Source organism: Budorcas taxicolor, chromosome 2 (assembly GCF_023091745.1).
Source record: "Budorcas taxicolor isolate Tak-1 chromosome 2, Takin1.1, whole genome shotgun sequence".
Lineage (NCBI taxonomy): Eukaryota > Metazoa > Chordata > Mammalia > Artiodactyla > Bovidae > Budorcas > Budorcas taxicolor.
Window position 1 is genome coordinate 136,382,452 of NC_068911.1, and position 27,238 is coordinate 136,409,689.

The 27,238-nt window shown below is 41.5% G+C and overlaps 1 protein-coding gene across 1 annotated transcript in view; it reads left to right on the plus strand.

The window, feature by feature from the left end:
- CD28 (CD28 molecule) overlaps positions 1-27,238 on the plus strand; it is a 33,987-nt gene that overhangs the window by 3,719 nt on the left and 3,030 nt on the right. Inside the window, exons 2-3 of the mRNA XM_052653272.1 lie at positions 23,394-23,747; positions 23,999-24,123. Of these exons, the coding sequence (XP_052509232.1) occupies positions 23,394-23,747; positions 23,999-24,123 (479 nt within the window). The remainder of the gene's footprint in view (positions 1-23,393; positions 23,748-23,998; positions 24,124-27,238) is intronic.

Below are 27,238 nucleotides of genomic sequence, written 5' to 3' on the forward strand. Positions count from 1 at the left end.
TGTAAAGCAATTAGCTTCCAACTAAAAATTTAAAAAAAAAATTTGTTTTACTCTGTTCTTACACCCAAAGATACTTTTTTTTTTTTTTAAAGGCAGCCATACAGAAAGAACTTTTACAGCAAGGATTGTAAAATTAGTGCCAATATATCAATACCAGGAAATAGGATGAGTCATTTTCACAGGTAGATTAGAAAAAGAAATGAATCTGTAATGGTTATTCTGAAGCTCCCACATTCAAACCTTTACTATGCGGAGGGGAAGGACCTCACTGTCTCTCCTTTAAACATACACCATCCTTTTTTTTAATATCCTTATTCAATTCTCGTGTCAAAATGCCCCATGGCTACCATTCAGCTTTTATCATGTGTGGCTATCTTCCTCCAAGTATTTCCTGCTTGCAATGTGCTGACTTTTACAAAATGAAAATTATTATGCCACCAACATCCCAGAAGAAAATGCCGTTTGTGGTTTATCATCTTTAAAACAATAGCTCTTTATTCACACGTATCGGCTTTGATAACGATACACAATTTTCACTGCAGACTCTCTTGTCTAAAAATCAGAGGGCAGGCCCTCTGAAAGCACAGTTATTTATCCTTTTTCCTTTTCATCTTGGTTCAATCTTTGTTTGCCATTTTCTAAAAGAAATTTCTTGGTTATGAAAGTTCACAGAGGCTGGGACTTCTCAGTAGACGGTTATGCTGAACTTGAGAAAAAAAAATTAACAGCTAGGTGGCTATGTGACAGACTGAGGGGTCTCTGGTTTCTAAGAAGTGTTAAGGAATCTGTGTCTCTTTTGGTAATTTCTTTGACTTGTTTTTGGTCAATGACATGGTGTTGTCATGAAAAAAAATTGTACCCAGAGTTTTCGGTCTGAGAATTGTATGAGAATTGGTCCCTGAAGCCGGAAGTAAGGTAACCCAGGCCCCATGGAAAGTAGGTATCTAATTGCTTGTTTGTTAAATTCTCATTTTGGTGACTCTCAGCACTAGAAGAGAGGTGGGCTGGATATGTTCAAGGGCTACTCAGCCGCTTGTTAGAGGATATGAAAAAGAGTTTAGACTTCTTGGACATTAGGATTTCAATACTAATTTCCTAGGCATCTTAATTCAGTCTGTGTGTGACCATTCAGGTTATTTTAGCTTATATTTTCATTGTTGAGAAGGGAGTGGTGGTGGTGAATTTCTTACTTAACTGAGCTGCGACTTTATCTCTGCATCACCATTACCGTCATCTTTTTCATTTGTCATCATCTTCATTATCTTGGGGACTCTGGTTGCCAAGGTAACCAGGTTTATAGTTCCTGATGGTGTCGTAAGAGTCACCCACTCGCATCTCACTCTGATCTCTAATCTAATCGTGAGCCCCTTTCTGCATATCTGAGTCACCTTGTTGGTTCACAATCTACCATGTAATGTATTGATTATAAGAGTAACTCCTAGTCATTACCCACTCACTCAAACAAGAATATTAATTATGGACACATGTTACATTTTTAACAATGACTTAGATTCCCCTGCTAAGAACTTAGGTGGGTGATTTTGTTTTAACTTGAAAAGATAGAGTTTTTCATTGCTTAGGGATATTTGACGTGTACATTACTTTGCCAAAAAAGGTCCGTCTAGTCAAGGCTATGGTTTTTCCAGTAGTCACGTATGGATGTGAGAGTTGGACTGTGAAGAAAGCTGAGCGCCGAAGAACCGATGCTTTTGAACTGTGGTGTTGGAGAAGACTCTTGAGAGTCCCTTGGACTGCAAGGAGATTCAACCAGTCCATTCTAAAGGAGATCAGTCCTGGGTGTTCTTTGGAAGGAATGATGCTAAAGCTGAAACTCCAGTACTTTGGCCACCTCGTGCGAAGAGTTGACTCATTGGAAAAGACTCTGATGCTGGGAGGGATTGGGGGCAGGAGGGAAAGGGGACGACAGAGGAAGAGATGGCTGGATGGCATCACGGACTCGACGGACCTGAGTTTGAGTGAGCTCCGGGAGTTGGTGATGGACAGGGAGGCCTGGCGTGCTGCAAGTCATGGGATCACAAAGAGTCGGATATGACTGAGCGACTGAACTGAACTGAACTGAAGTGTCAGAACATCACTGTGGCTGTATTTGCAGCTTCTGTGTAACCCTGATGACTTGCTTTGAAATTGAACAGGACTAGTAAGAAGGGTACATAATTTAGACCAGCTTCAGGAATGTTGAGTCCAGGAGGATTCCATTTGTGATTCACAGACTCTATCTTATAGAAAGTGGGTCAGAATGGAATCTTAGGAGAAGAATGTTTCCTCCCACCATAAGGCTCTTGGGGAGACTAACATGGGTATTAGTAAGTTACTCTTCTCTGAAGTGCCTGCTCCCTCTTACGCCTTGGGAAGACAGATCTTCGTGTTATCATTGAACAGGTATTTATTAACATCTTCTACGGCTTCCCTGGTGACTCAGGGGTAAAGAATTCACCTGCCAATGCAGGAGACGTGGGTTTGATTCCTGGGTTGGATTGATGCCCTGGAGAAGGAAATGGCAGAATACTCCCGTATCCTTCACCAGGAAACCCCAGGGACAGAGGAGCCTGGTAGGCTACCATCCATGGGGTAGCAAAGGAGTTGGAAACCACTTAAGGACTAAACAATAACAACATGTTGTTTTAGGTTGTGTGACTGATACAAAACCCAGTTTGAGCTTCAGTGAAGTTAAAAATGAAAATTGTGAAATCTTTCCAGATTTTTTTTTCTCTTTCAATTTAGGAACACTGTGAATGATTTCCTATCTATACTAATAGATTTTAAGGAAAACAGGTATAAGCTGAAGCATCCATAGAATTGCTGAATTCAACCACAGACTTTTTTAAAGATAGAGGAAACTTAGACATCTCTCAATTTATCGAAAAGGAAGTTGTGTTGATGGTTCCTAGAAGATGCTACTAGAAGATGACATTGCAATGTTTCCTGGCATTTTGGGACGCTTTTAGACTGGACCCATTTTACTTACCTAATCTATCTCCTTTCATATCCTAGTATAAGATCCTTAACCCTTTCTTATATTGTGGCTTTCTTCACTGTCTCACACACCTGTACTCCATGTTTATGACCTTTCTGATGCTGTTTCCATTTTGGATTCCCTCTTCCTTTCCATGGAAGAGAGAATGGAAGGTGGAAATGGCAACCCACTCCAGTATTCTTGCCTGGGAAATCCCATGGACAGAGGAGCCTGGTGGGCTATGGTCAATGGGATTGCAGACAGTCAGCAGTGACTTAACGACTGAGCATGCATGCCTCCTTTCCATGCATCCAAATGCTAATCAACTTTCACTTTAAGTCTTTAGTGCAAGATCCATCTCCCCGAGGAAGCATTCCCTTGGTATTCAGTCTTTCCTATGGTCTTGTAAGAGGAGTCCCAATGGGAGTGTAACTCAATCTAGCATATCTGTTAAATTTCTCTTGTATTTCAATTTCTATTGGGACCTGAAGGAATATAAAAACAGGAAAAGAGATATGGACTTAATTAGCACACAAGAATTGCTACTGTAATTAAGTAGTTCTCTGTGCTTTTAGAGACTTCAGCTCTAGTTGGAAAGACTATATATAACAGAATATAACAGCTGGAAACAGATAAATAAAACTTGGAAGTTTCCTACTTCATCATGCTATTTGATGCTATAATGGATTTACATATATTATTTTTGTAATCCATTATGTTCCCTACTCCTCTCACCTAAGAAGTTTTTCTCTGAGACTCTACATGGCAAAGTGAGGGACTTCTTTCCTCATCAGGATTCCTAAAATTATTATTGTGTGCTGGTACATCTGTGTTTTTCCTCTAGACTGTGAGCTCCTTACAGACAGGATTGTATCATATCCATCCTTATAACCTCAAAACTATGTACAGTGTAGGATGTGTTGTGGGTGTTGGGCAAATATTTGTTGAAGAAGGAAACAAATGAACTAAAAAGAGGAAGTGGTTGCTATTTCCTTCTCCAGGGAATCTTCCCGACCCAGGAATCGAACCCCGGTTTCCTGCATTGCAGGCAGACGCTTTACCCTCTGAGCCACCAGGGATGCCTGTAAAATAATTAGTAAGGTTAATATAGAAGCTTTTATGGAAATCTGGGAGTTAAGCTGGACTTTAAAGCTAGATAAGATGTGAATGCATGATGTTATTAATAATAATTGCTAGCTAATATTTATTTTACACTTATAATGTTCCATACACTGTTTTATCTGGCCTTCTCTGTATTAAATCATTTATTCTTTCCCTAAATCCTTTGAAGTAGTTACAGTGATTCTCTTGTCTGTAAGACAGGAAAACTGAAGCATGGAGCGGATAGAACAACTTATCTGTGGTCACGCAGCTAATCAGTGAGTCAGTCCAGGCACTCTTGCTCCAGGGTTCATGTTCTTACCAATGCTATGTTGCCTCAGGAAGGAGAAGAAATACAAATGAAGAAATTATACCAGGATTATCATTCCATGTTCTTGGAACAGATGGCCAGTCTGAAGGTATAGAGGCTTGGAGTGATGGGTTTGAGTCAGGTCAAAAAGATTGAATGCTCATAATGAAAATTCAAACTTCATTTTCAAGACATTGGGAAGCAGCTGACAGGTTGCAGAAGCAGGATGATCTAGAATGTATGGAGACTAGTGACCAGGAGATCATGTCACTCTGTCACTTTGTCAGGAAGAGGGTCATAGGATTTGGGCAAAGGTGGAAATAAAAAGAAGTGACTGTCCTGAGAGATATTTTGAAAGTAGATCTTTCAGGGCTTAGTACCTGGCTTGTGAAAGGGAAGGAAGGATAAAGAATGATGTCAAGATTTTGGCTTAAAAGGAATGGTGGTGTTACCACCTGAAACCAAGATTTTGTTGTTCAGCTGAGTTTTGGATGAAAACAGTGTTTAAGTTTAGATGTACTGAGTTTGAAGTAAAGACTTGAGATGTCAGTACATAGCTGAAGATATGGGAACCAGGTAAGAAGAAAACATTTAGGAATCCTCAACTTTGGAATAAAGTTGAAGTGATGGAAATTGATGGCTAGTAGAAAGGAGAGGGGACAGCTATAGAAAAACAGACAGTTGAATGAAGTTTGGAAAACAGGCCTAGTTAGGGCTTAGCTGAAGAGGAGGCTGAGCTAGTGAAGGGGACAAAGAGTGTTTTGGAGAGAGAAGAGGGGAACGAGGCTCATGGAATGTCGCCAGAGCCAAAAGCAGAGTTTCAAACAGAGGCAATGGTTAATACATTGATTGTATAAGGGAAGGAGGAGTGAATAACACACACACAGACGCACAAAGTCATTGCTGTTGTTTAGTTGCTAAGTCATGTCCGACTCTTTTGTGACCCCATGGACTGTAGCCTGCTAGGCTCCTCTGTCCGTGGGATTTCCCAGGCAAGAATACTGGAGTGGGTTGCCATTTTCTTCTCCAGGGGATCCTCCTGAGCCTGGGATTGAACCTATGTCTTCTGAATTGGCAGGTGGATTCTTTACCACTGAGCCACCAGGGAAGCCCTGGAAAGATTATTGATTTTGGCTGAAAGGAGGCCATTTGGGGTTTTTTGAGTTTAGGCAGAGATGGTGAAGGAAGATAACTCTTCAAAGGGTTGAGAAGAGATGGAGGGGGATAAAAACGAGATAGTGAAAAGGAGAGGAAATTTCTAGATAAAGTGAAGACCATCAGGAACTTATATCACCTATAGAGTTTATCATAGTAATTTGTACATAGTCCACATGTAATGTTTCCAAGCCAAATGACTTAATTACATTTGACATGTGGAAGGAGCCACGTGTTGGTCTTGAATGTGTGTGTGTGTTGCATGGGTGGTAGGGAGAGAAGGCTATTAAGAAAGGAAAGAGGAAGAGAGAGAGAAAAGCAAGAGAATGGGGGCAATTTTCTTTGAGGAGATGGGGACAGAGATTTGGAGAATGGGAGCATCAGAAAGAGGAGAGGAAAGAAGAATGCACTAAGAAGAATGGTCTAAGAAGAATGGGAGGAAGGGAAGAGGTTTACAGAGGGAGAGATGTGTGAGGATGAAGCCAGGGTAGACGAGTGATTCCACACTGGCAAACCTGACATGGAAAACGTTTGTGAAATAGATATATATGTGTGTGTGTATGTGTGTGTGTGTGTGTGTGTGTGTGTGTGTGTGTATAAATATAATTATATATATATATATATATTTGATTTCTCTCAAGATAGGTCATTGTGTTAAACCTATCTCAACAATGGTGACTGGGACAGTACATACCTTAACTTTGAAGAGTTAGTTGGTTTGTACCATAAATTTGCTTGAGTCTTCAAAACTGTACATGTGGCTAGACTTGGCCTCAGCTCACAGCTTTGATAACAGTATCACAAGGTTCAGACCAAGCCTCCCCAGCATCATGGGCAGGGCTCCAGCTTCCAGTCAGGGATGTTAATCTTGGCATCTGTGTTTTGTTTGTTTGTTTGTGTTTTTCAGAGGAAGGACATGGCGGCTTGCCCTTGGCTTTAGGGGGAATGTGACTGTTATTCTTTTTCCAAACTCAAAAGCTAAAACCCCTGATTTATCAAGAGAGGGGAATATGATGAAGAGTTTTAGTTTGTTACACTATGACTTAACTTTTCTAGGCCTTCATTTCCTCATCTGATATACAACGGGATTGGGACAAGAAGACATTTCAGGTCTATTTCTGGCTTAAAAATTTTTCTTAAATGGGATAAAAGGTTTAGCTTTTATTAGCTCTAGCAAGGCAACCAGATCACCCCACCCCTTTGTGGATGCTCTTATAATAGGGAAAACACAAGAACTATAACTGGTCACCTTGGAAATTGGAGAGATTGTGAATCAGCTAATATGCTTAGAAATGACAGCAGGGTTTTGGGGAACAATATTGGCTTTGTTCTCACCATCTTCCTACATATGCTAAGGTTGAACACTAATTATTTTTTGAACTTCCAGGTGATGACTTACCTAGAAGATTCTGAATGAGTCAAGGTGACCCTAAGCGGACTTCTCAAAGGTGTAGACTTCTCAGGTGGCGCAGTGGTAAAGAACCTGCCTGCCAGTGCAGGAGACACTAGAGATGAGGGCTTGATCCCTGGGTCAGGAAGACCCCCTGGAGTAGGAAATGGCAACCTACTCCAGTATTCTTGCCTGGAAAATTCCCATGGACAGAAGAGCCTGGTGAGCTCCAGTCCATGGGGTCACAAAGAGTTGGACACAACTGAGCACACACACCCAAAGATTTAGGGAGAAAGAAACAGGAAAAAAGTACTGTTGTCTTTACAGAGTTGTTTTGAATGAGGACTCGGAATGATGGTGGCTCAGGAGGAAAACAAGGTTCCAAGATTTGGTTACCGGATTAAAATATGTATTTAGAATACAATATATTAATACAGCCAGTTCATTGACACCTATGGGCATCTGTTAACTGAATTACTGCCATATTCTTTATGTAGAAAGTTATAAAATCCTGGTTATCTACCACTTGAACTATAAGCAACATTTTAAAGTTTGACTTTTAGACTGGTCTGGTGGCTTTTGGTATCATCCATGCGCAGCTGCTCAGTTCATGGACTGCAGCCCACCAGGCTCCACTATCCATGGAATTTTCCAGGCAAGAATATTGGAGTGGTAGCCATGTCCCACTCCAGGGAAGCTTCCTGACCCAGGGATTGAAACTATGTCTCCTGTATTGGCAGGTGGGTTCTTTACCATTGAGCCACTGGGAAGCTCCAACTTTTGTCATAAGTAACTCTTTTATATAAATTACGATGCCCTGTGATGTTGTCCTCTTAGATGATCTTTCCAGCATTAGGAGCTGAGAGGATAACGCAAAGCCTTGATGGTGGGGCCTGAGTCCCATCATACTCAAGTTTTTCCTTTTTTAAGATTTTTTGATGTTGACCATTTTTTACGGGTCCATTGAAGTTGTTACAGTATTGCTTTTGTTTCGTGTTTTTTGGTGGTGAGGCATGTGGGATCTTAGCACTCCGATCAGGGATTGAACCCACACCCCCTTGCATTGGAAGGTGAAGTCTTAACCACTGGACTGCCAGAAAAGTCCCACCACTCAAGTTTCTGTTGCTTTGTATGTATGTGGCTGGGTAATGTCTCTGAATGATGGGGATGGATTATGGTACAGGCAGTGTTTATTTAGCAGGTTTAATAATACCTATTGCCCTAATATAGATGACATTTCAATGTATGTGTCTATCTTTGATTTTCTTGAGCTGTAGTCCGACTCGTCAAACTCCTGGACTTTTCCTCTAGGATGCCTTACCTGCCCTTCAAACACAACATATGTAAAACCCAACAGCTTTTTCCCAAACAAATTTCCTCTCTTCATTTAGCTAATTTTGTCACTGGTCTCTCTAGTCCATGAGCTACACGTCATTTTGATTCCTGCTCACCATCACCAAGCATAACCCAGTACCAACACCTTGCCCACCCTTTCTATCTCAGCTGCTGCCTCTGAGCCTCAGGCCCTAGGAGCTCACAGTGATGCTGTTGGCTTAGATCTTACCCGTCTCTGCCTCCGCCCCATCCTCAGTCCTGGCTAATGTGCTCCCTGCTGTTGTGCTAACCTTGCCAAAGCAGCACTTACTACCTTAGTCTCAGCTCAGGTGTTTTCAGTGTCTCCCATTGTCTTTCTAGTAAAATCCATGTGCCTTTTTCTTGGCATCAAAAGCTCGCCATGAGGCATCATGCATCTTCACTTATTTTCCTTCTATGTAGATACAATGTTCAGCTGATCCCCAATAAACTCTTACACTAAAGGGCATTTCCTTCACCTTAGCCTGTCTAAATTTGCCCAGAAGTTCATGGCCCAGTTAAACCCCAGTCTTCACAAAAGCAGACTCATGTCTGGAAACAAGGGCTCTTCCCGCACAACTGTTAGTGACCCTCTACAGGCCTCACATATTGTACCTGGCTTTGGAGCATAGCTAATTGTGAAGCTGCCTTAGGATCTCTCCTAGAAGGGAGAGACTGCATCTTTGCATCTTCCCATCTCCCAGAAACCTAGTACAGTAGGCCCCATTACTTAATTGCTGAGTGAAAGCTTGACATTGTCAAGGTAGAAGTCGGAATACCAAAGAGTAATTTTCTGACACATCAAAATTTCTTTTCAGAAAGTATTCGTTGATCGTATTGATAATTTTTCTCTCTCAAGAATTAGTGCCTTAGATCTAGGTGCTTGGATGGGACTTTTTGTCCCTCTCTGACCTCTGAGTTACTTTCTGACAACTGCCTGGAGCACAGCAAGGTTTTAAAAGGCCAAGGACGACTGTCCTCTACAGTACAGCGTCTGGCCATGTGAAAACACAGATCAAGGCTAAAGGTGGTGCTTAGACTGGTGAGGGTCAATAGAAGCTTCTATTTCTGTTTCTATTATCATCTGTCTTGTAGGTACTTGTTTGAACTAAGGTCTCTTTAGGTTTTGTTTGAAAGTCACACTTGCTCTTGGTAAGACTTAATGTACACATATAATTGACAGTGGTGCTTACACAATCCCGGGCAGGGCTTGTGGCTTGGCCTGACTGTTTTTCCCTACAGAAGTCATTGCTTCTGTCATGGTGGCCTCCTTTACGTGACTCTCTTTTCCTTCTGATTCTGGGAACCTTACCCTCCCCTTGTCCCTTTAGATCTGGGGGTGGTTATAACTTGGCCGCTTTTAGCTACAGGTTCTAGTATTGGGTTGGCCAAAAAGTTAGTTTGGGTTTTTCTGTAAGCTGTGAACGTTTTGGCCAAACTGATACTATATCTTGTGCTTCCAAACCTTTGTCAACAGTCTTTTCCTATTATTATTATAAATTACTCACCTCCTATTGCCCAGTTTTGAGTGTGCTGTTTTCTGAATGAGACAAAGTATACATACATGGACTATGCTTTTTCAAAGCCCTTTTGATGGGAGGGGCTTCCCATCAATATTTATTCCTTATGAAAATGAGGAGAGTTTCAAGATGACAATCAATAGAAAACTAGATGAAATGACACCAAAGTTATTTTGAAACATCGTGTGAATTACCCCTTTTTTTATTTCCCTGTTTTAATATGGATTTCAGAGAGTCTGGAGCCTTTCAAAGTTTGATAGCTTTGTTTTCCTCTTTGTTTTCACTGAAAAGGATGGTGAGAGACGCTGTAGCCTGAATGTTTTGTGTTCTTTCTCACATCTGTGTGAAACCAAGCCACCAGCTAGAGTTACCAGAGCCTCAGATGTCTGGGTCCCTGACCTCCAAGGAAGCACAGTTTGTCTTCTAAGTTCCTGAGCAAATAATGGGCTGGACTGTGAGCCACCTGCCCTTTGTGGAGCCTGAAAAAGGAGTCAGTGGTCAGATGGCCACGTGTGGAAGGGTATCCCTGGCATGAACAGGAAATGTGATTTGAGGAAAGTTACGGTAACTTCACCAGCTCTGTGGTCAGGGGGAGGTGTTCTGTGCCAGGGGAACCAGTGTCACCTTCACAGTATGTTCACAAACATCACAGGGCAAGATGGTTGAGAAGAGAAGGATTTCATTTTTTTTTTTTTTTTTTTTGGTTCCTGCCTAACATGCTAAATTCTGTTCAGTTAAAATTTTTAAAAAGGAAACAAGGTGATTAAGATCTTTACAATCTGATTGTTGAATGGCAGAAGAAACTCTGATTGTGATGTTCAGAAGAAAAGTATTAGTTGCTCAGTCATGTCTGACTCTTTGTGACCCCATGGACTGTAGCCCACCAGGCTCCTCTGTCCATGGGATTTTCCAGGCAAGAATATTGAAGTAGGTTGCCATTTCCTTCTCCAGCAGATCTTCCTGACAGAATGGGCCCCAATGAAGTTCTTGGGAAGTTCTGAAGAAAAATGATGTTGGTAAAGAAACATGTATGCTGTAAGGCACAGGGAGCTCAGCTCTGTGCTCTTTGAAAACCTATAGGGGTGGGAATGGCACCCCACTCCAGTACTCTTGCCTGGAAAATCCCATGGATGGAGGAGCCTGGTGGGCTGCAGTCCATGGAGTCGCTAAGAGTCTGACACGACTGAGCCACTTCACTTTCACTTTTCACTTTCATGCATTGGAGAAGCAAATGGCAACCCACTCCAGTGTTCTTGCCTGGAGAATCCCAGGGACGGGGGAGCCTGGTGGGTTGCTGTCTTTGGGGTCGCACAGAGTTGGACACGACTGATGCAACTTAGCAGCAGCAGCAGCAGCAGCAGGGGTGGGATTGCAGTGGGGGAGCGGGGGAAGCTGGGAGATAGGGAGGCTCCAGAGAGAGGGGATATATGTATATATATAGCTGATGTGGTTTGTTGTGCACTAGAAATTAACGCAACATTGTGAAGCATTTATACACCAACAAAAAAAAGTGAAAAGAATACACTATTTACAAACGACCAAAAAAGAAAAAACCCAACATGTATTCTATCTTCTTTGGTGCTTCCTTACAGCCTTCAGTCTTAAGTGCTGTCTATTCCCATTTTGGTTCACAAGCTTCTGCATGCCATTGGATTTCTCTATGGTGCTATGGTAAAGAAATGGAAAGATGGAATATTGTAAATTAAATATGACAAATAAGTGTAATTCACAAAGGCCTTGAAGTTAGGATTTGCCCAGTGAAGTATAGACTGAAAGTGACTTTGTGTATTGACTAATGTTTGTGTTCAAACTCTCTTGGACATCTGGGCAAGCTGAAATGGAATTGTTTCATGGCATAATTATTGCTTGTGGATCTGAAATAACTGATAAGAGACATTTCAGTGGCAATCCTGTCTGTAGGCCTTGTCTGGGCTTTATCTATGACCTTTAGGTAATCTCTGACATTGTAAGCAAGATCTTTCGTGTAGAGACAAAGTGAGTTTGGTGAGACTTTTTCTAAATATGACCATGAAATCAAGTCAGTCTTGCTAAAAGTACAAAATTGGTTTTCTATTCATTCATGATTTAATACATTACTCCTAGAATCATGAATACGTAAATTATATCTTAGCTCTTCTAGAATTTGTGTGACCTTGTTTACAAAGCCATTTCCTTCCTTGGTTTTCAGTTGCCTCTTCTGAAAATAAGGGATTGGCTGAGATCACCTCCAACTTTCCTTCTAGCTGAGCACTTTTTGTAGGATGGTGCTCCGGGAAAATAGGGTAGAAAATGAAACTAATCTTGGTCCTGTCCTCTTCCCCCTCCACCGACTCCTCTACTCAACAGTATTCTCCTCCCTAATTCTCACTTATGTGCCATCCAACAATCAGGTCCAACTTTGAGAAGGTCTAGAAACAGTCACTGGAGAAGGCAATGGCAACCCACTGCAGTACCCTTGCCTGGAAAATCCCATGGATGGAGGAGCCTGGTAGGCTGCAGTCCATGGGGTCGCAAAGGGTTGGACACGACTGTGCGACTTCACTTTCACTTTTCACTTTCATGCTTTGGAGAAGGAAATGGCAACCCACTACAGTGTTCTTGCCTGGAGAATCCCAGGGATGGGGGAGCTTGGTGGGCCACTGTCTATGGGGTTGCACAGAGTTGGACATGACTGAAGTGACTTAGCAGCAGCAGCAGCAGCAGCAGCAGCAGCAGCAGAAACAATCATTGAAATTATGTTGAAATTTTGATGCAAACTAGTAGAGGGAATAGAATATGGAAATTGACAATGCCACATGTTAAATAGATTGCCAATGGGAATTTGCTGTATGACTCAGGGAACTCAACAGGGGTTCTGTGACAGGCTGGAGGGTGGGATGGGGAGGGAGATGGGAAGGAGGTTTGGGAGGGAGGGGACATGGCTCCTATAGCTGACAAGAATCCTATAGCTGATTCTTATTGAGGTATGACAGAAAACCAGAAAATTCTGTAAAGCAATTATCGTTCAATTAAGAAAAAAAACACCAAACACTAGCAGTCCTGAGGCATGAACCAAGTCCTAAGGGTCACATACTTGTCCAGGAACCTTGGAGAAGAATTAGGCCTTCTGGACCTGTTTCCTCATCTATGAAATGGGTGTAAAGATAACTGTCCTGTATTTCGCAGGTTAATCTGGAGCTCATATGAGATAAAATAGGAGAAAGCACTTTGTAGCTCTATGAATATAGACCCTAGGTACTAATTTGTCAATGTGTTTCCCACATTGCATTTTAGGCTTCACTTTATTTTGAAGTCAAAGCATTAACTGAACAGGTGGGGAGTGTCCTTTAGGGTCAGGGTTCCTTCCCTGGTGTTTGGAACCACACCTTAGAGATGGTTATCCACTCCACCTGTTCAGAGCATTGTTTATTTTTATAGTAATTGGCCCATTTACAATAGGCCAAAAGGGAAAGTTTTGTTTGGTTTGTTTTTGGTAACCAAGCTCCCTTCCCCTCTTTCTCATGGAAGCACAAGCAACTTTCAATTTTCCAGAAGTCAGCTATATCACAAAATTCACAGATTATCTGTGGGAAATCTTTCAATTCTCACTGCCTTGCTCATAAGCAGCAGATAAGTACCTTCTCACCTCCCATCTTACTCTTCATGTTGCCTGTTGTCAAGGAGGAGTTGTGAGGGAAAGAGGTTTGAGGTTACTGCTTCCTGTCTCCACACCTTTAGCTGGGTTAGCTGCTAGGAAAGGCTTTGAAAAGCAAAGCACTAAATTCATCATCAAAACAACTTGCCAATTCAATTAGAGACATGTCAATCAAGCCAATCTTTTGAGATCAGAAGCCAATACAACTGATGGATTGACAATGTCTCTCTTTTAATCTAGTAGGTTTGACCTAGGTAGACCTTATCTAACTACTCACAAGATGGAAAACCAACTATTTTCCAGGGCAAAAGGTGGATCTGCTAAGAAAAAATTAACCTGAGAAGAGTGCTTTCCACTCCTAGCACTAACTGGAAAGCAAAAAGGAATCAAACAGAACTTAGTATGGGGAAGCTAAATATTTCTTTGGTTTCTTCTTCTGAGTCTAGATAGGTCCTTGAATTTTACAATATGTCCTAAATTGTTTGAAGTACCGTGGAATCCCTAAAACTCAGAGAATCAAAATGTGTATCAAATCCAAATATCATTTGGGGTTCTGGTTTTTGGTTGCTTCGCTGGATCCATGTTATTACTTTGGTATCACAGGGTAAGGGGTGTGCATCTTTTACACATGCTCCGTTTTAAGAAAAAAGTAAGAGGAATCAGAATTATTGTGTCTACGGGAAGTCACGGTGATGACATATATTCAATATCACTTAGAACAACTGATTGTCTTTTTCTACCACCAAAAGTAATCTCCTTCCTTTGGTGTTTCTCTAAAGCAGATGTAGATTTTGAAGTCCTATGAACTGGTTTCTCACTTAGGCTTCTCTGAATGAGGGACACGAATGAACCGAGGTGGGAGCAAGTACTATAAGGCTACACACGTTGAAAAACAAGAGGTTCTGTTGGCCAGAATGAATTCAGCCTGAACCTTAAACTGGGAGGCTGTTGTCCACACCAGCACATATTAAATGAACTACTTCAAGCATAGCTGCTAACTTTAAAAGATATGGGCTGATATGGAAGAGAGAGGAAAGTAAACCTTGATAGATGAACTGGATATCTCTCTTCCCTCAAATGGCCATTTAACCATTTTTTGAGCTTTTTCTCAACAAAATATTGGTACAAAGGGTCATGCAAGAAGGCACTTTTCCTTCCCTTGCTCAATTGCTGGATAAGCCATCAACCAGGAGAATACTGACGGGAACAGCCAGCCTAAATACTAGGATCTTGGATTGCTCTTCCCTAAGTAGTACTGGATGTGAGTCTGAGTGAACTCTGGGAGTTGGTGATGGACAGGGAGGCCTGGTGTGCTGCGATTCATGGGGTCGCAAAGAGTCGGACATGATTGAGCGACTGGACTGAACTGAACTGAACTGAACTGAAGTAGTACTGGAGCAGAGTGGGCTCAGGAGAAATCTCATTGACTAGTAATAACACCGCAGAGGTCTGAATTGGAGGTTTCATGATAAACAGAAAGAAAATCTATCTTTCATTTCTCTCATTGTATTATGCTTTGTGAAGGAAAGCAGAGGATGACCACTGCTTCTCCCTTCTGAAAAAGAGCAAATACTGACTAAGCTCCATGGGGTTGACTGTGGGCCTGGGAAGCTTTGGGGGAATTTGCTTTTTCTTTGCAATGATCCCCTACGCTGGAAGAATGTCTTCCTCACAGCCCAGACGTCCAAAGTTCCCCTCAGTTATTGAGTTGTCTATTCTGGTCATGTAATGAATGAAGACATAGGCAAAAGGAAAACAGGGTTACTTACTGGTTGGTCTGTGTGGTCTGAGGACAGCATTTTTAACTCCCTCACTCACCACATCTAAGCCCATGCTGAGTTCTGCCAATTTTAGCCTGTAAGTATTTCTTGAGTTCACCCACTTCTTTATAACCATAGTTCAGACCCTTATCATCTCTTGCCTGCTGCTGCTGCTGCTGCTAAGTCACTTCAGTCGTATCTGACTCTGTGTGACCCCATAGATGGCAGCCCACCAGGCTCCCCAGTCCCTGGGATTCTCCAGGCAAGAACACTGGAGCGGGTTGCCATTTCCTTCTCCAATGCAGGAAAGTGATCCTAGACTACTGCAATTGCATCCTAACTGGTCTCCATATTTTCACTCTTGTTCTCTTTAAATTTACCTTCCACATTTATGCTACAGGGATCTATATAAAATGAAAACTTGTATGTACGACTCTTCTGCTTAAACTCCTTCAGCAGGTCCTCATCATCTGCAGGAGAGAGCCCAAGCTATGAACTGTGCTCACTTTGCCAACCTTGTCTTTAACAACTCAGGTCCAGCAAATGGAGGTAGCTGCAATTCCCAACACTTGCCTTACTCTGTATTTTTCTCTTTGTCTTTATCTTTCCCACAGTCCCCTACCTCACCCACATCCCCTAAAACAAAGACTCAGCTAGGAAACTTTAACTTAATAAAAATGTGCTGAATCAACATCTGCATAATCCTTAGAAGACTCAGGTCAGCAGTCAGCTCATCCGGAAATCTTTAGCTGGTTCCCTCATTGCCCCTACTAACGCAGCTCACTGTGCCACTGTTTTCAGAGTAACTGTTCATAGCGAACGGACTTGTGGGCAGAGTGGGGGAAAGAGAGGGTGGGACGAATTAAGAGTAGTATTGACATATATACTCTACCATGTGTAAAATACAGCAGCTAGTGGGAAGCTGCTGTTCAGCACAGGGAGCTCAGCTTTGTACTCTGTGACGACCTAGAGGAGTGGGATGGAAGGTGAAGTGAGAAGGAGGCGCTAGAGGAAGGAGATATATGTATACTTAGAGCTGATTCACATTGTTGTACGGCAGAAACCAACACAACATTGTAAAGCAACTATCCTCCAATTAAAGAAAAAAAAAAGGAGCTGTCTGTTTATGTATCTTTCTTCCCCACCAGATTCTGAGCTGCCCAAGGATAGAAGCTGAGCCCTGCTCCCCTTTGGGAAATTGGTTTCTCTCTCCCAGTGCATCTTGGAAGGGTGTCACACCCGAGTTATCAAGATGCACTAAGCAAACTCCTGGAGTGTAGATGCTTGAGCTTCTCTCCCTCCTTCCCTCTCCATGTCACTGTGGGTGCTGGGAGGAGGAAGCCAAACTGACCAGTGATCCAGGATTTCTCTTTAGCCTTACTCAGTTGTCTTGCCCATGCGCCCGCCTCTGCACCCTCCTTTGAAAAAATCTCTGCAAAGAAATTCTACTCTCATGTTTTTTTCTTACATCAGCTTTCAAAGGAATATCAGGAAGAATTTGAATGCTCATTAGAACAAAATTCAAGTAATTAGTCACGGAAACACACTTCCTGGGGTCCTCAATAGGCAGAAATACAGATACCTAACCTGAAAAGGAGTGGCAATGCTAGCATTTCTTGCTGGGGTTGATTCTTCCAGTCAGAACCAACTCAGTGATTCTTTCTAAGTAAGCAAAGAAAAAGGCCATGGAAGATAAAACAAAAGATGAGTTGGATTTTCCTATCAAGACAAGCTGAACTTTTGGAGTCTTTACGTATTAACTTCTCAGTGCTTTTAGTGAGGATTTGTTAGGGTGAATAATAAATGAAGTTAAAGTTGCTATTGAGACACAGATTCGAATAAGGACTTAATGAGATACTAGGCAGAGTTAGCTGCTAGGAATGGTACAGTCTTATCACCATCTTTCACTTGTCAATTATTTAATGAGACTCCCTTATTCAGGCAGTATTGTACAAAAAAGTGTAACCTCTTGTCCTTGCTCAGAGGAGACTTGGAAACTAGGGGTGTAGAGAAAATACATGCAGATCAAAAGCTAAACAACTGGAAGCCTCTGAAACAAGAGATATTCAAAAGGTAGAACAGAGAGTGATAGTTTTGAGACCTAAGAAAAGAGAGACACTGTAGGCCAAAGAGTCACTGAGAAAAGTACACAGAGAGGCACTCACAGTGTGTCCTGGGAAGGTACCTTAGGTGATCTGGCTAACCTGGGGGGTTTTGGTTTGAGGAAATAAGGTTGGAAAAGCCTGTGGAAGCCCATGAATTGGGGGTAAGAAATGAGTTTCAACTGTTAAGCCACATTAGAATCTCCTGAGAAATTTAAAATAGACTGATGTCTGGGTCCTATACCCAGAGATTCTGATTTAATTGGCCCGAGAATCAAGAGTTTCTTAAGCTCCCAGGTGACTAATGTGCTGTCAGCTTGAGAACTCTCTTAGGCTATAGCAGTTTTCAATCCTGACTAAATATTAGAATCACCTGGGGGAGTTATTAAACTAATGCCAAAGGCAACACACAGAATCAGGAGAAAATATTTGCAAATCACATATCTTGATAAAAGGAATGTGCATCAAAAATATGTAAAAAACTCCGACAACTCAATACTAACAAGATAATTCAGGTAAATGGGCAAATGATCTGAATAGACATTTCACTAAAAAGGATATACAGATGGCTAACAAGTGCATGAAAAAATGCTCAGCATCATTAGTCATCAGGGAAATGCAAATCAAACCATAAAGAAATACCACTTCACATCTCTAAGATGGCTATAATAATAATAATAATAATAATAAAAAGATGGACAGCAACAAGTGTTGGAAAGCTTGTGGAGAAATTGGAACCTTTATATGCTGCTGGTGGGAATGTAAAATGGTGCAGTTGCTTTAGAAAACATTTTGGCAGTTCCTCAACAAGTTAAATATAGAGTTTCCATCATGACCATCAGTTCCACTCCTGGCATACACCCAAGAGAATTGTTAATGCTCATCCACACAAAAACTTGTACATGTTCATAGCAGCCTTCATAAGATAGCCAACTAGTGGAAACAACTGATCAATGAAGAAAAATGTGGTATATCCATACAGTGTGATATCATTTGGCCATGAAAAGGAATGAAGTTCTGATACATGGTACCACATAGATCAACCTTGAAAACATGCTATGTGAAAGAAGCGAGACATAAAAGAACACATACTACATGATCCCATTTATATGGAAATAGGTAAACCATAGAGATAGAAAATAGATTAGTGATTGCCAAGGGCTGGAAAAAAGAAGGAATGCGGAGGGGCAGCTAATGGGTATGAGATTTTTGTGGGGAGTAATGAAGTATTTTGGAATCAGATAGTGATGATCCATTCACAACTTTGTGACTGTAATAAAAAGTCGTTGAATTATATACTTAAAAGGGTGAACTTTTAAAAAAGGTGAGTTTTATGGTATATGAACTATATCTTGAACATGAAATTTCTCAATCATGTCCAGCTGTTTTCAACCCCATAGACTGTTCAGTTCAGTTCAGTTCAATTCAGTTGCTCAGTTGTGTCCGACTCTTTGTGACCCCATGAATCGCAACATGCCAGGCCTCCCTGTCTATCACCAACTCCCGGAGTTCACCCAAACTCATGTCCATCAAGTCGGTGATGCCATCCAGCCATCTCATTCTCTGTCGTCCCCTTCTCCTCCTGCCCCCAATCCCTCCCAGCATCGGGGTCTTTTCCAATGAGTCAGCTCTTTGCATGAGGTGGCCAAAGTATTGGAGTTTCAGCTTTAGCATCAGTCCTTCCAATGAACACCCACGACTGATCTCCTTCAGGATGGGCTGGTTGGATCTCCTTGCAGTCCAAGGGACTCTCAAGAGTCTTCTCCAACACCACAGTTCAAAAGCATCAATTCTTCGGCGCTCAGCTTTCTTCACAGTCCAACTCTCACATCTGTACATGACCACTGGAAAAGCCATAGCCTTGACTAGACGGACCTTAGTTGGCAAAGTAATGTCTCTGCTTTTCAATATGCTATCTAGGTTGGTCATAACTTTCCTTCCAAGGAGTAAGCGTCTTTTAATTTCATGGCTGCAATCACCATCTGCAGTGATTTTGGAGACCCCTCCAAAAATAAAATCTGACACTGTTTCCACTGTTTCCCCATCTATTTCCCATGAAGAGATGGGACCAGATGCTATGATCTTCATTTTCTGAATGTTGAGCTTTAAGCCAACTTTTTCACTCTCCTTTTTCACTTTCATCAAGAGGCTTTTTAGTTCCTCTTCACTTTCTGCCATAAGGGTGGTATCATCTGCATATCTGAGGTTATTGATATTTCTCCTGGCAATCTTGAGTCTAGCTTGTGCTTCATCCAGCCCAGCGTTTCTCATGATGTACTCTGAATATAAGTTAAATAAACAGGGTGACAATATACAGACTTGAAGTACTCCTTTTCCTATTGTTCCATGTCCAGTTCTAACTGTTGCTTCCTGACCTGCATACAGGTTTCTCAAGAGGCAGGTCCGTAGACTGTAGTCCATGGAATTCTCAAGGCCAGAATACTGGAGTGGGTAGCCATTCCCTTCTCTAGGGTATCTTCCCAACCCAGGGATCAAACCCATGTCTCCTGCATTGCAGACAGATTCTTTACCAGCTGAGCCACAAGGGAAGTCTAAGAATACCGGAGTGGGTAGCCTATTCCTTCTCCAGGAGATCTTCCTGACCCAGGAATTGAACCAGGGTCTCCTGCATTGCAGGTGGATTCTTTACCAACTGAACTATCAGGGAAGCTGAATTATATCTTAATAAGCTATAAAAAATAAAAAATGAAAAAAATCAATCTATCCTCCACCAGCATTAACCAATTAAATTACAATTTTTGGGAATGGGAGTCAGGCACATGTTTTTCTTCTTTTGTGACAAATTTTATTTATTTGTTTATTTGACTGTGTTGGGTCTTAGTTGGGCAGGCAAGATCTTCCATGCATCATGGAAGATCTTTCCTTGCAGTGCACCGACTCTTTAGTGGTGGTGTTTAGGCTTCGGGGCACTTGGGTTCAGTTGTTCCACAGCATGTGGGATCTTAGTTGCCCAACCAGGGATCAAACCAGAGTCCCCTGCATTGCAAGGCAGATTCTCAACCACTTCTCCCTGGGAAGTCCCCAGGGACAGATTCTTGGTGTACAACTAGGACTGAGAACGATGTCGTGGCTCAGTGGTAAAGAGTCCATCTGCCAATGCAGGAGATGCAAGTTCAATTCCTGGGTTGGGATGACCTCTGGGAGAAGGAAGTGTCAGCCTACTTCATTATTCTTGCCTGGAAAATTTCATGGACAGAGGAGCCTGGTAGGCTATATAGTCCATGGGGGTCACAAAAAGTCAGCCATGACTGAGCATGCAGGCACGTGTAGGAGATGAAAATCTATTAGTGATCTGTGCAGCTTTGTTTCCCCCAAAGCAGAAACAAAATACTTGAGTTCAGTTCAGTTCAGTTCAGTCGCTCAGTCGTGTCCAACTCTTTATGACCCCATGATTCTCAGCACGCCAGGCCTCCCTGTCCATCACCAACTCCTGGAGTTCACCCAGACTCATGTCCATCGAGTCGGTGATTCCATCCAGCCATCTCATTCTCTGTCGTCCCCTTCTCCTCCTGCCCCCAATCCCTCCCAGCATCAGAGTCTTTTCCAGTGAGTCAACTCTTCACATGAGTTGGCCAAAGTATTGGAGTTTCAGCTTTAGCATCATTCCTTCCAATGAACACCCAGGACTGATCTCCTTTAGAATGGACTGGTTGGATCTCCTTGCAGTCCAAGGGACTCTCAAGAGTCTTCTCCAACACCACAGTTCAAAAGCATCAGTGCTTCAGCGCTCAGCTTTCTTCACAATCCAACTCTCATGTCCATACATGACCACTGGAAAAACCATAGCCTTGACTAGACGGACCTTTGTTGGCAAAGTAATGTCTCTGCTTTTCAATATGCTATCTAGGTTGGTCATAACTTTCATGGATTCAAATCCAGTTTCAACTGTAAATTTCATTGTAAGAGATTATTTTATTGACCCTTCAGTATGGATATGTGGGTGTATTGCTTCAAATAACCCTTTTCAAAAAATGCAAATAGGTAGACAATTGTTAGTATACCTCAAAGCAATAGGGAAAAAAAAAGTATTTTGTGTTGAAATTTGAATCAAAGACACCAAGTGATTTATTGCTTTAGATAATTTTGGAAAGTCTTGGTTGCAAAGTTGATTCTCAGTGCTTCAGTGGCCTATTTTTCAAGTGATTGTAATTTACTTGGGGTTTAGTCTTCACTTTGCTCACCATCTGCTCAGTGATATTAGGTAGATCATCCAGTGTTTCTAGGTCTCATATAGTCACTACCCAAAAAGGGAATATAATGTCATGTGCTAGGGAATGGGGATATAGTGGGGGAAAAACAAGATAGAATAGATATGCTTTCTTCCCTTATGCAGATTTCAGGTTCTTTGCTTAAAAGTGAAGAGACTGAGCTAGGTGGTCTCCAAATTCTTTGATCATTTACTGAGGATAACATAAAGGTAGAAGACAGACTAGAGAAATAACTTGTGGGCCTCTTGCGCCTCTTCCATCTTCTGTGATTTAAAGAAAGAAATATGCAAGCGTCTTGGAAGGTTGCCTTCAGAATTTGCTGTGGAGGATAAATTCGTTGGGTAATATTTTTGTTACCTCTTTATCCTATTCTTGGAATGGACAATAAAATAAAAATGTTTCAAAACACTTAAATTCCTTCATAAAAGGATGAATCATAGCTTAAAATATCAATACAAATCTACTTGTTTATCTATGTCAGGTGTTAAAAGCCACTTTCAAGTAAACCATTTGATTAGTAAATTAATACAATTAAGCATGATTAGTTTGTTAGAAATTTCAGCATAGATTAAAAAATTCCAAATGCATAGCTGTGGTGTTCAGTACCAACAGAAGGCCACTTTCTGCCTTCCAAGTGCCTTTCAACTTACTCCACTGTTCCATTCAAAGGAGAATGAACATAATATCAAAATGTAAACATTCAGTGCAATTATCTCCCAAAGAGCTCCTGTGTCTTTGTCTGCCAAGAGAAAGTCTTTGCTGGAGATCTGTTTGTTAATTAACATATCTTGATTTCAGAAAAAAAAAAAGTCCTTATATTCTTTTTTCTGGGTGTGTTCCATTACTTTAATTACTTACAAATTAGAAAGTTAGCATGGTTTGTTAGAGTCAGAGCTAGTCTTTAAGTCCCAATTCTGCTACAAAATAGCCCTGGTTCTCAGTTTCATCTTATGATACATGCCCTCCTTCCTTGTGGAACTGGAGGAAGAAAAAAATGAGATGTTATATTGAAAAGTGCTTTGAAATCTAAGAAATCATACAAAGATACTATTATTATTAATAATAGTTATATATGTTACCTATATTAACTTTTGAATAACCTTAACATCCCATTTCTCACCCATTTTTCACTTAGAGAAAGTTAATAAACCTAGAATTTTTATTTTGCTCAGCAGTCACGGTGTATTAAAAAATTGAGACTAAAGAGAGGAAGCAACTTATGAAGCAAGCTGTTGTTGTTTATTCGCCAAGTCATGTCTGATTCTTTTTCAACCCTGTGGACTGTAGCCTGCCTATGGGATTTCCCAGGCAAGAATAGTGGAGTGGGTTGACATTTCTTTCTCCAGGGGATCTTCCCAACCCAGGGATCAAACCTGCATCTCCTATGTTGGCAAGTGTATTCTTTACCACTGAGCCACCTGAGAAGCCCATGAAGCAAGCTAGTGACAAACAAATAGAACTTAGGATGGAGTCCAAACTATCAGTGCTTTCTTCTCCCCTTCTGTCTCTCCTCTTATCCCTATCTCTCTCTTTATCTTTTTTAAGTCTTTATACTCTTTTTTGGAGAAGGCAATGGCACCCCACTCCAGTACTCTTGCTTGGAAAATCCCATGGACGGAGGAGCCTGGTGGGCTGCGGTCCATGGGGTAGCGAAGAGTCGGACATGACTGAGCAAATTCACTTTCATTTTTCACTTCCATGCATTGGAGAAGGAAATGGCAACCCATTCCAGTGTTCTTGCCTGGAGAATCCCAGGGACGGGGGAGCCTGGTGGGCTGCCGTCTATGGGGTCGCACAGAGTCGGACACGACTGAAGTGACTTAGCATACTCTTTTTTTAAAGCAAATAATTTTCTCCCCCTCCAGAAAACAAGATTTTGGTGAAGCAGTCGCCCATGCTTGTGGTAAACGACAATGAGGTCAATCTCAGCTGCAAGTACACGTACAACCTCTTCTCAAAGGAGTTCCGGGCATCCCTTTATAAGGGAGCAGATAGCGCTGTGGAGGTCTGTGCTGTGAATGGAAACCACTCCCATCCACTTCAGTCAACAAATAAGGAATTCAACTGCACCGTGAAAGTAGGCAATGAAACAGTGACTTTCTACCTCCAGGATCTGTATGTCAACCAAACAGATATTTATTTCTGCAAACTTGAGGTTCTTTATCCTCCTCCTTACATAGACAATGAGAAGAGTAATGGCACCATTATCCATGTGAAAGGTAATGTACCACTTGGCCAATGTCTGCTCTCAAGTAACAGTTTTCAACTACAGTCTTGAAAACTAGGTCATGATCAGTGGTGGGGGTTGGCTAACTCTCAAAGAGGAAAACCAGAGAGGAGGTCTACATATGTTAAGCTAGTGATATTTTGCGTATTTTGTTTCCTCTCACATTCTGCCCTGGGAAGAAGGAAGGAAACGTACTCAAATGCCATTCCCATATCATTTAATCTACTCTATTCTGTTTTTCAGAGAAACATCTTTGTCCATCTCCCCAGTCTCCTGAGTCTTCTAAGCCATTTTGGACCTTGGTGGTGGTAAACGGAGTGCTAGTTTTCTATAGCTTGCTAGTAACAGTGGCTCTTTCTAACTGCTGGGTAAGAGAAACAGCATTGCTTTCATGTAACTTTTCTATTGCATAAGCAATTGGACATATTCAAGAATTTTGCCTATGTGGCTTATTTTCCATTTAACATGTGATTATTTTCTTTTTCTCTGCTAGGTTTGAGTAGGTTTCCCTGCTAGATTCTCTTTTAGACTATTCAGTTTTACCTGAAATAAAAATCTGATGTGAGTTTTATGTTCCAGAAGCCATTGATTAGGTGGCTAGGAAAGTAAGAAGCTAAACAGGCAAATTAGGGTGGGGGACAAATTAAGGTAGAAAGTTAGTTTTCTTCTTGCCATTTTGCAATATCATTATGACATATAAAATATGTATAAAAACATAAGTGACTTGGGAATCTAAGCAACTGAAGCCAATGAACAATTTTTGTTCATGGTCAAAAATCATGAGAAATTTGACTACTGAAATTACACATTCAAACCTAGCAAAGAAACTAGGTCTGTTTATCTGAGTCATATTTTTATCTCTTCTGAAGCAGTTAAATTTTGTGAGGCCAAGTATGGTGCTGTCATTATGAAACTATAATGGGAGTTAGACTGTTCTGAGCTCTCACTGCTGAATTGGAGTTTACAAAGTTTTGCAATTGTTCACACAATTAACTTATAGTGTTTTTCTCTATCTTCTTCAGTATTGAAGTTTCGGCCTAGGTTTGAACACATATTGATAACCATATATACTGTGAATCAGGGACCTCCTTATTTTCTTTCCTTTTTCTTACTCAGAAGCTTGCTGTTCTTATGTACACAGGATGGCATTCATTCCATATTGTCTTTGAATTTTTTTTTCTAGTAGTTAGATGCATGCATGAATCATTTCCTCAACAAGAGATGTATGTTCCTCAAGGATAAAGACTATTCCTCTGGATATTCACCATCCCTCTGGTATTAAATACACTTAGTTTAGTGTTTATAGAATACCTATGAATTGATAACCCCTAGAGAGGCCAAACTAAGGACTTAAATGAGTATGCTTGGAGCACCATACTCTTCTTGAAGGCACAGTCCATACATCTGATTTGTACATGAATCAGTGATTTCTGGGAGTCATGTCATGTTGAAGCCATCCTATTTACTATTGCCTTGGTGCTGGGCAGGGCATGAGTGGAGGGGGAGGGCAGTTGGGTTCACAGTCATGCCCAGGATGAATTCAGCCTGTAATCCTTTTAAACTCTTGTTGGTCTATGGCCAAAGTTTGCCTCTCCCTTGTTTCCCGCATGCTTCTCCCGTTTGGGGAGACCAAGGGACAGATGGACATTTGTCAGGCAGCCTGTTGCCTAATCTGTACCTCCAGCAAGATCTGTAAGCACCAAAGTGGCTGCTTGTTCCTGGAAATCCTTTATACCAGATATTATCTTGAGAATGTGCCTGCCTTGCCTTCTGCAAGTTGCCCAGCCCTGATGGGGGCCTTTTATGTAGTAAAATATTGCCCAAGTTCTTTCTCTGATGTTAGTTGAGTCCCTTCATCTTTGTGGATCTTGCTATCTTCATCCAAGATACCTTCTATTTTTGAACCTCTGTGGAGTTTGTCAATGATATAATTTAGAAACTCAGTTCCTGTTTTTATCTTGATCCCCTTAGAATAACAACTTCTTAATTAAAATCCAGGCGCAGTGTCTTTTGGGGGTACATTTTAGGACAGGTACTCCCCTGTACCATGCTGACCTAGGTCAATGTACTTTCCTAGCTTTGTGAAAAGTAATTTTGGAAACTGTTTTAACTTTTTGAGGCCAGAAGGGTATTACTCACCATTTAAAATGTATTGTCAATATGCACTAGAGTATCAGTTATTATATAACTATAATATATAACTGGTTATATATTATATAACTATAATTTAATTATATATTATATAACTAATATACTAAGTGGCTCGAATTACCCAAAGGGACAAAAGTGGCTTCTCATTTTTAATGAGTTTAAAAAGTAGATTTTCAACTCGGAAATATCATAATGCAATACATTTTTCTTTGGCAGCGCTACTAATTCCTAGGGCTTCCCTGGTGGCTCAGATGATAAAGAATCTGCCTGCAGTGTGGGAGACCTGGGTTTGATCTCTGGGTCAGGAGGATCCCCTGGAAAAGGGAATGGCTACCCAGTCCAGTGTTCTTGCCTGGAGAATTCCATGGACAGAGGAACCTGATGGGCTACAGTCCATGGGATTACATAGAGTCGGACATGACTGACTAACACTAACTCCTAGTGAGGTTCATCTTGCTTTGTCTTGAGCAAACCTGCTCTGGTCTCTTTCTGTCTCATGAGCTCCCTGAAAATTGGGAAGTCTCAGTGCTTGGTATACCTTATCTTCTTCTGTGGCCTCTTGTGGTTAATGAGGTTACTCAATAAGAAGTACCCTTTATTCTCATCTCAAACATAGGTGTTTGTACTCTCTGACCAAAAGGGGACAGAATAAATATATATGCATATTTCATTGAATAACACAGGATTTTTACCTGAGCTCGTCCAATACTGTTACTGTTCAAGCAACCAGCACTTTACTGAGATAGGCAGGCAGATCATTAGGGATCCCTAGAGTTTAGCCATTTCGGGGGTACTTTTCTAGGATCCTATTTTTGGCTGGTCTGCACTGTGCCTTGGTGTAAGCTGCTGTTTTCCGGAACTTCCTGAGGACCTGTGATGTACTGCCTTAAGCAGTTCTAGGCTGAGTGGGTTTTTGGGAGCAGCTGCAGATGCTATCTCAGTTCTTGACCTGTTGCTGACATTCGAGTAAACAAAGAGCTCTCCTCTGCCAGGCGGCCACAGACCAGCACCTGTCACCCTCACTCAATCCTCCATTTGCTCCATGGAGCTGGTAAGCCCACTCTCCTTCTTAGTCTAAAGGAACACTTAAAAAACAGTTTTCTCCTCTATAAATCACACTATGGGGAGTGTGTGTACGGTAGTATCTGTCTTTAAATCCAGTGGATATGCTTTTAAAAATCAATTATTAATAACAAATTAATTTGGCTGCAACAGGTCTCAGTTGCATCATGTGGGATCTTACATTGTGGCACATGGACCTGTAGTTTGGGCTTCAGTACTTGCTGCACCTGGGCTTAGTTGCTCAGCAGTATGTGGAATCTTCAGTCCCTG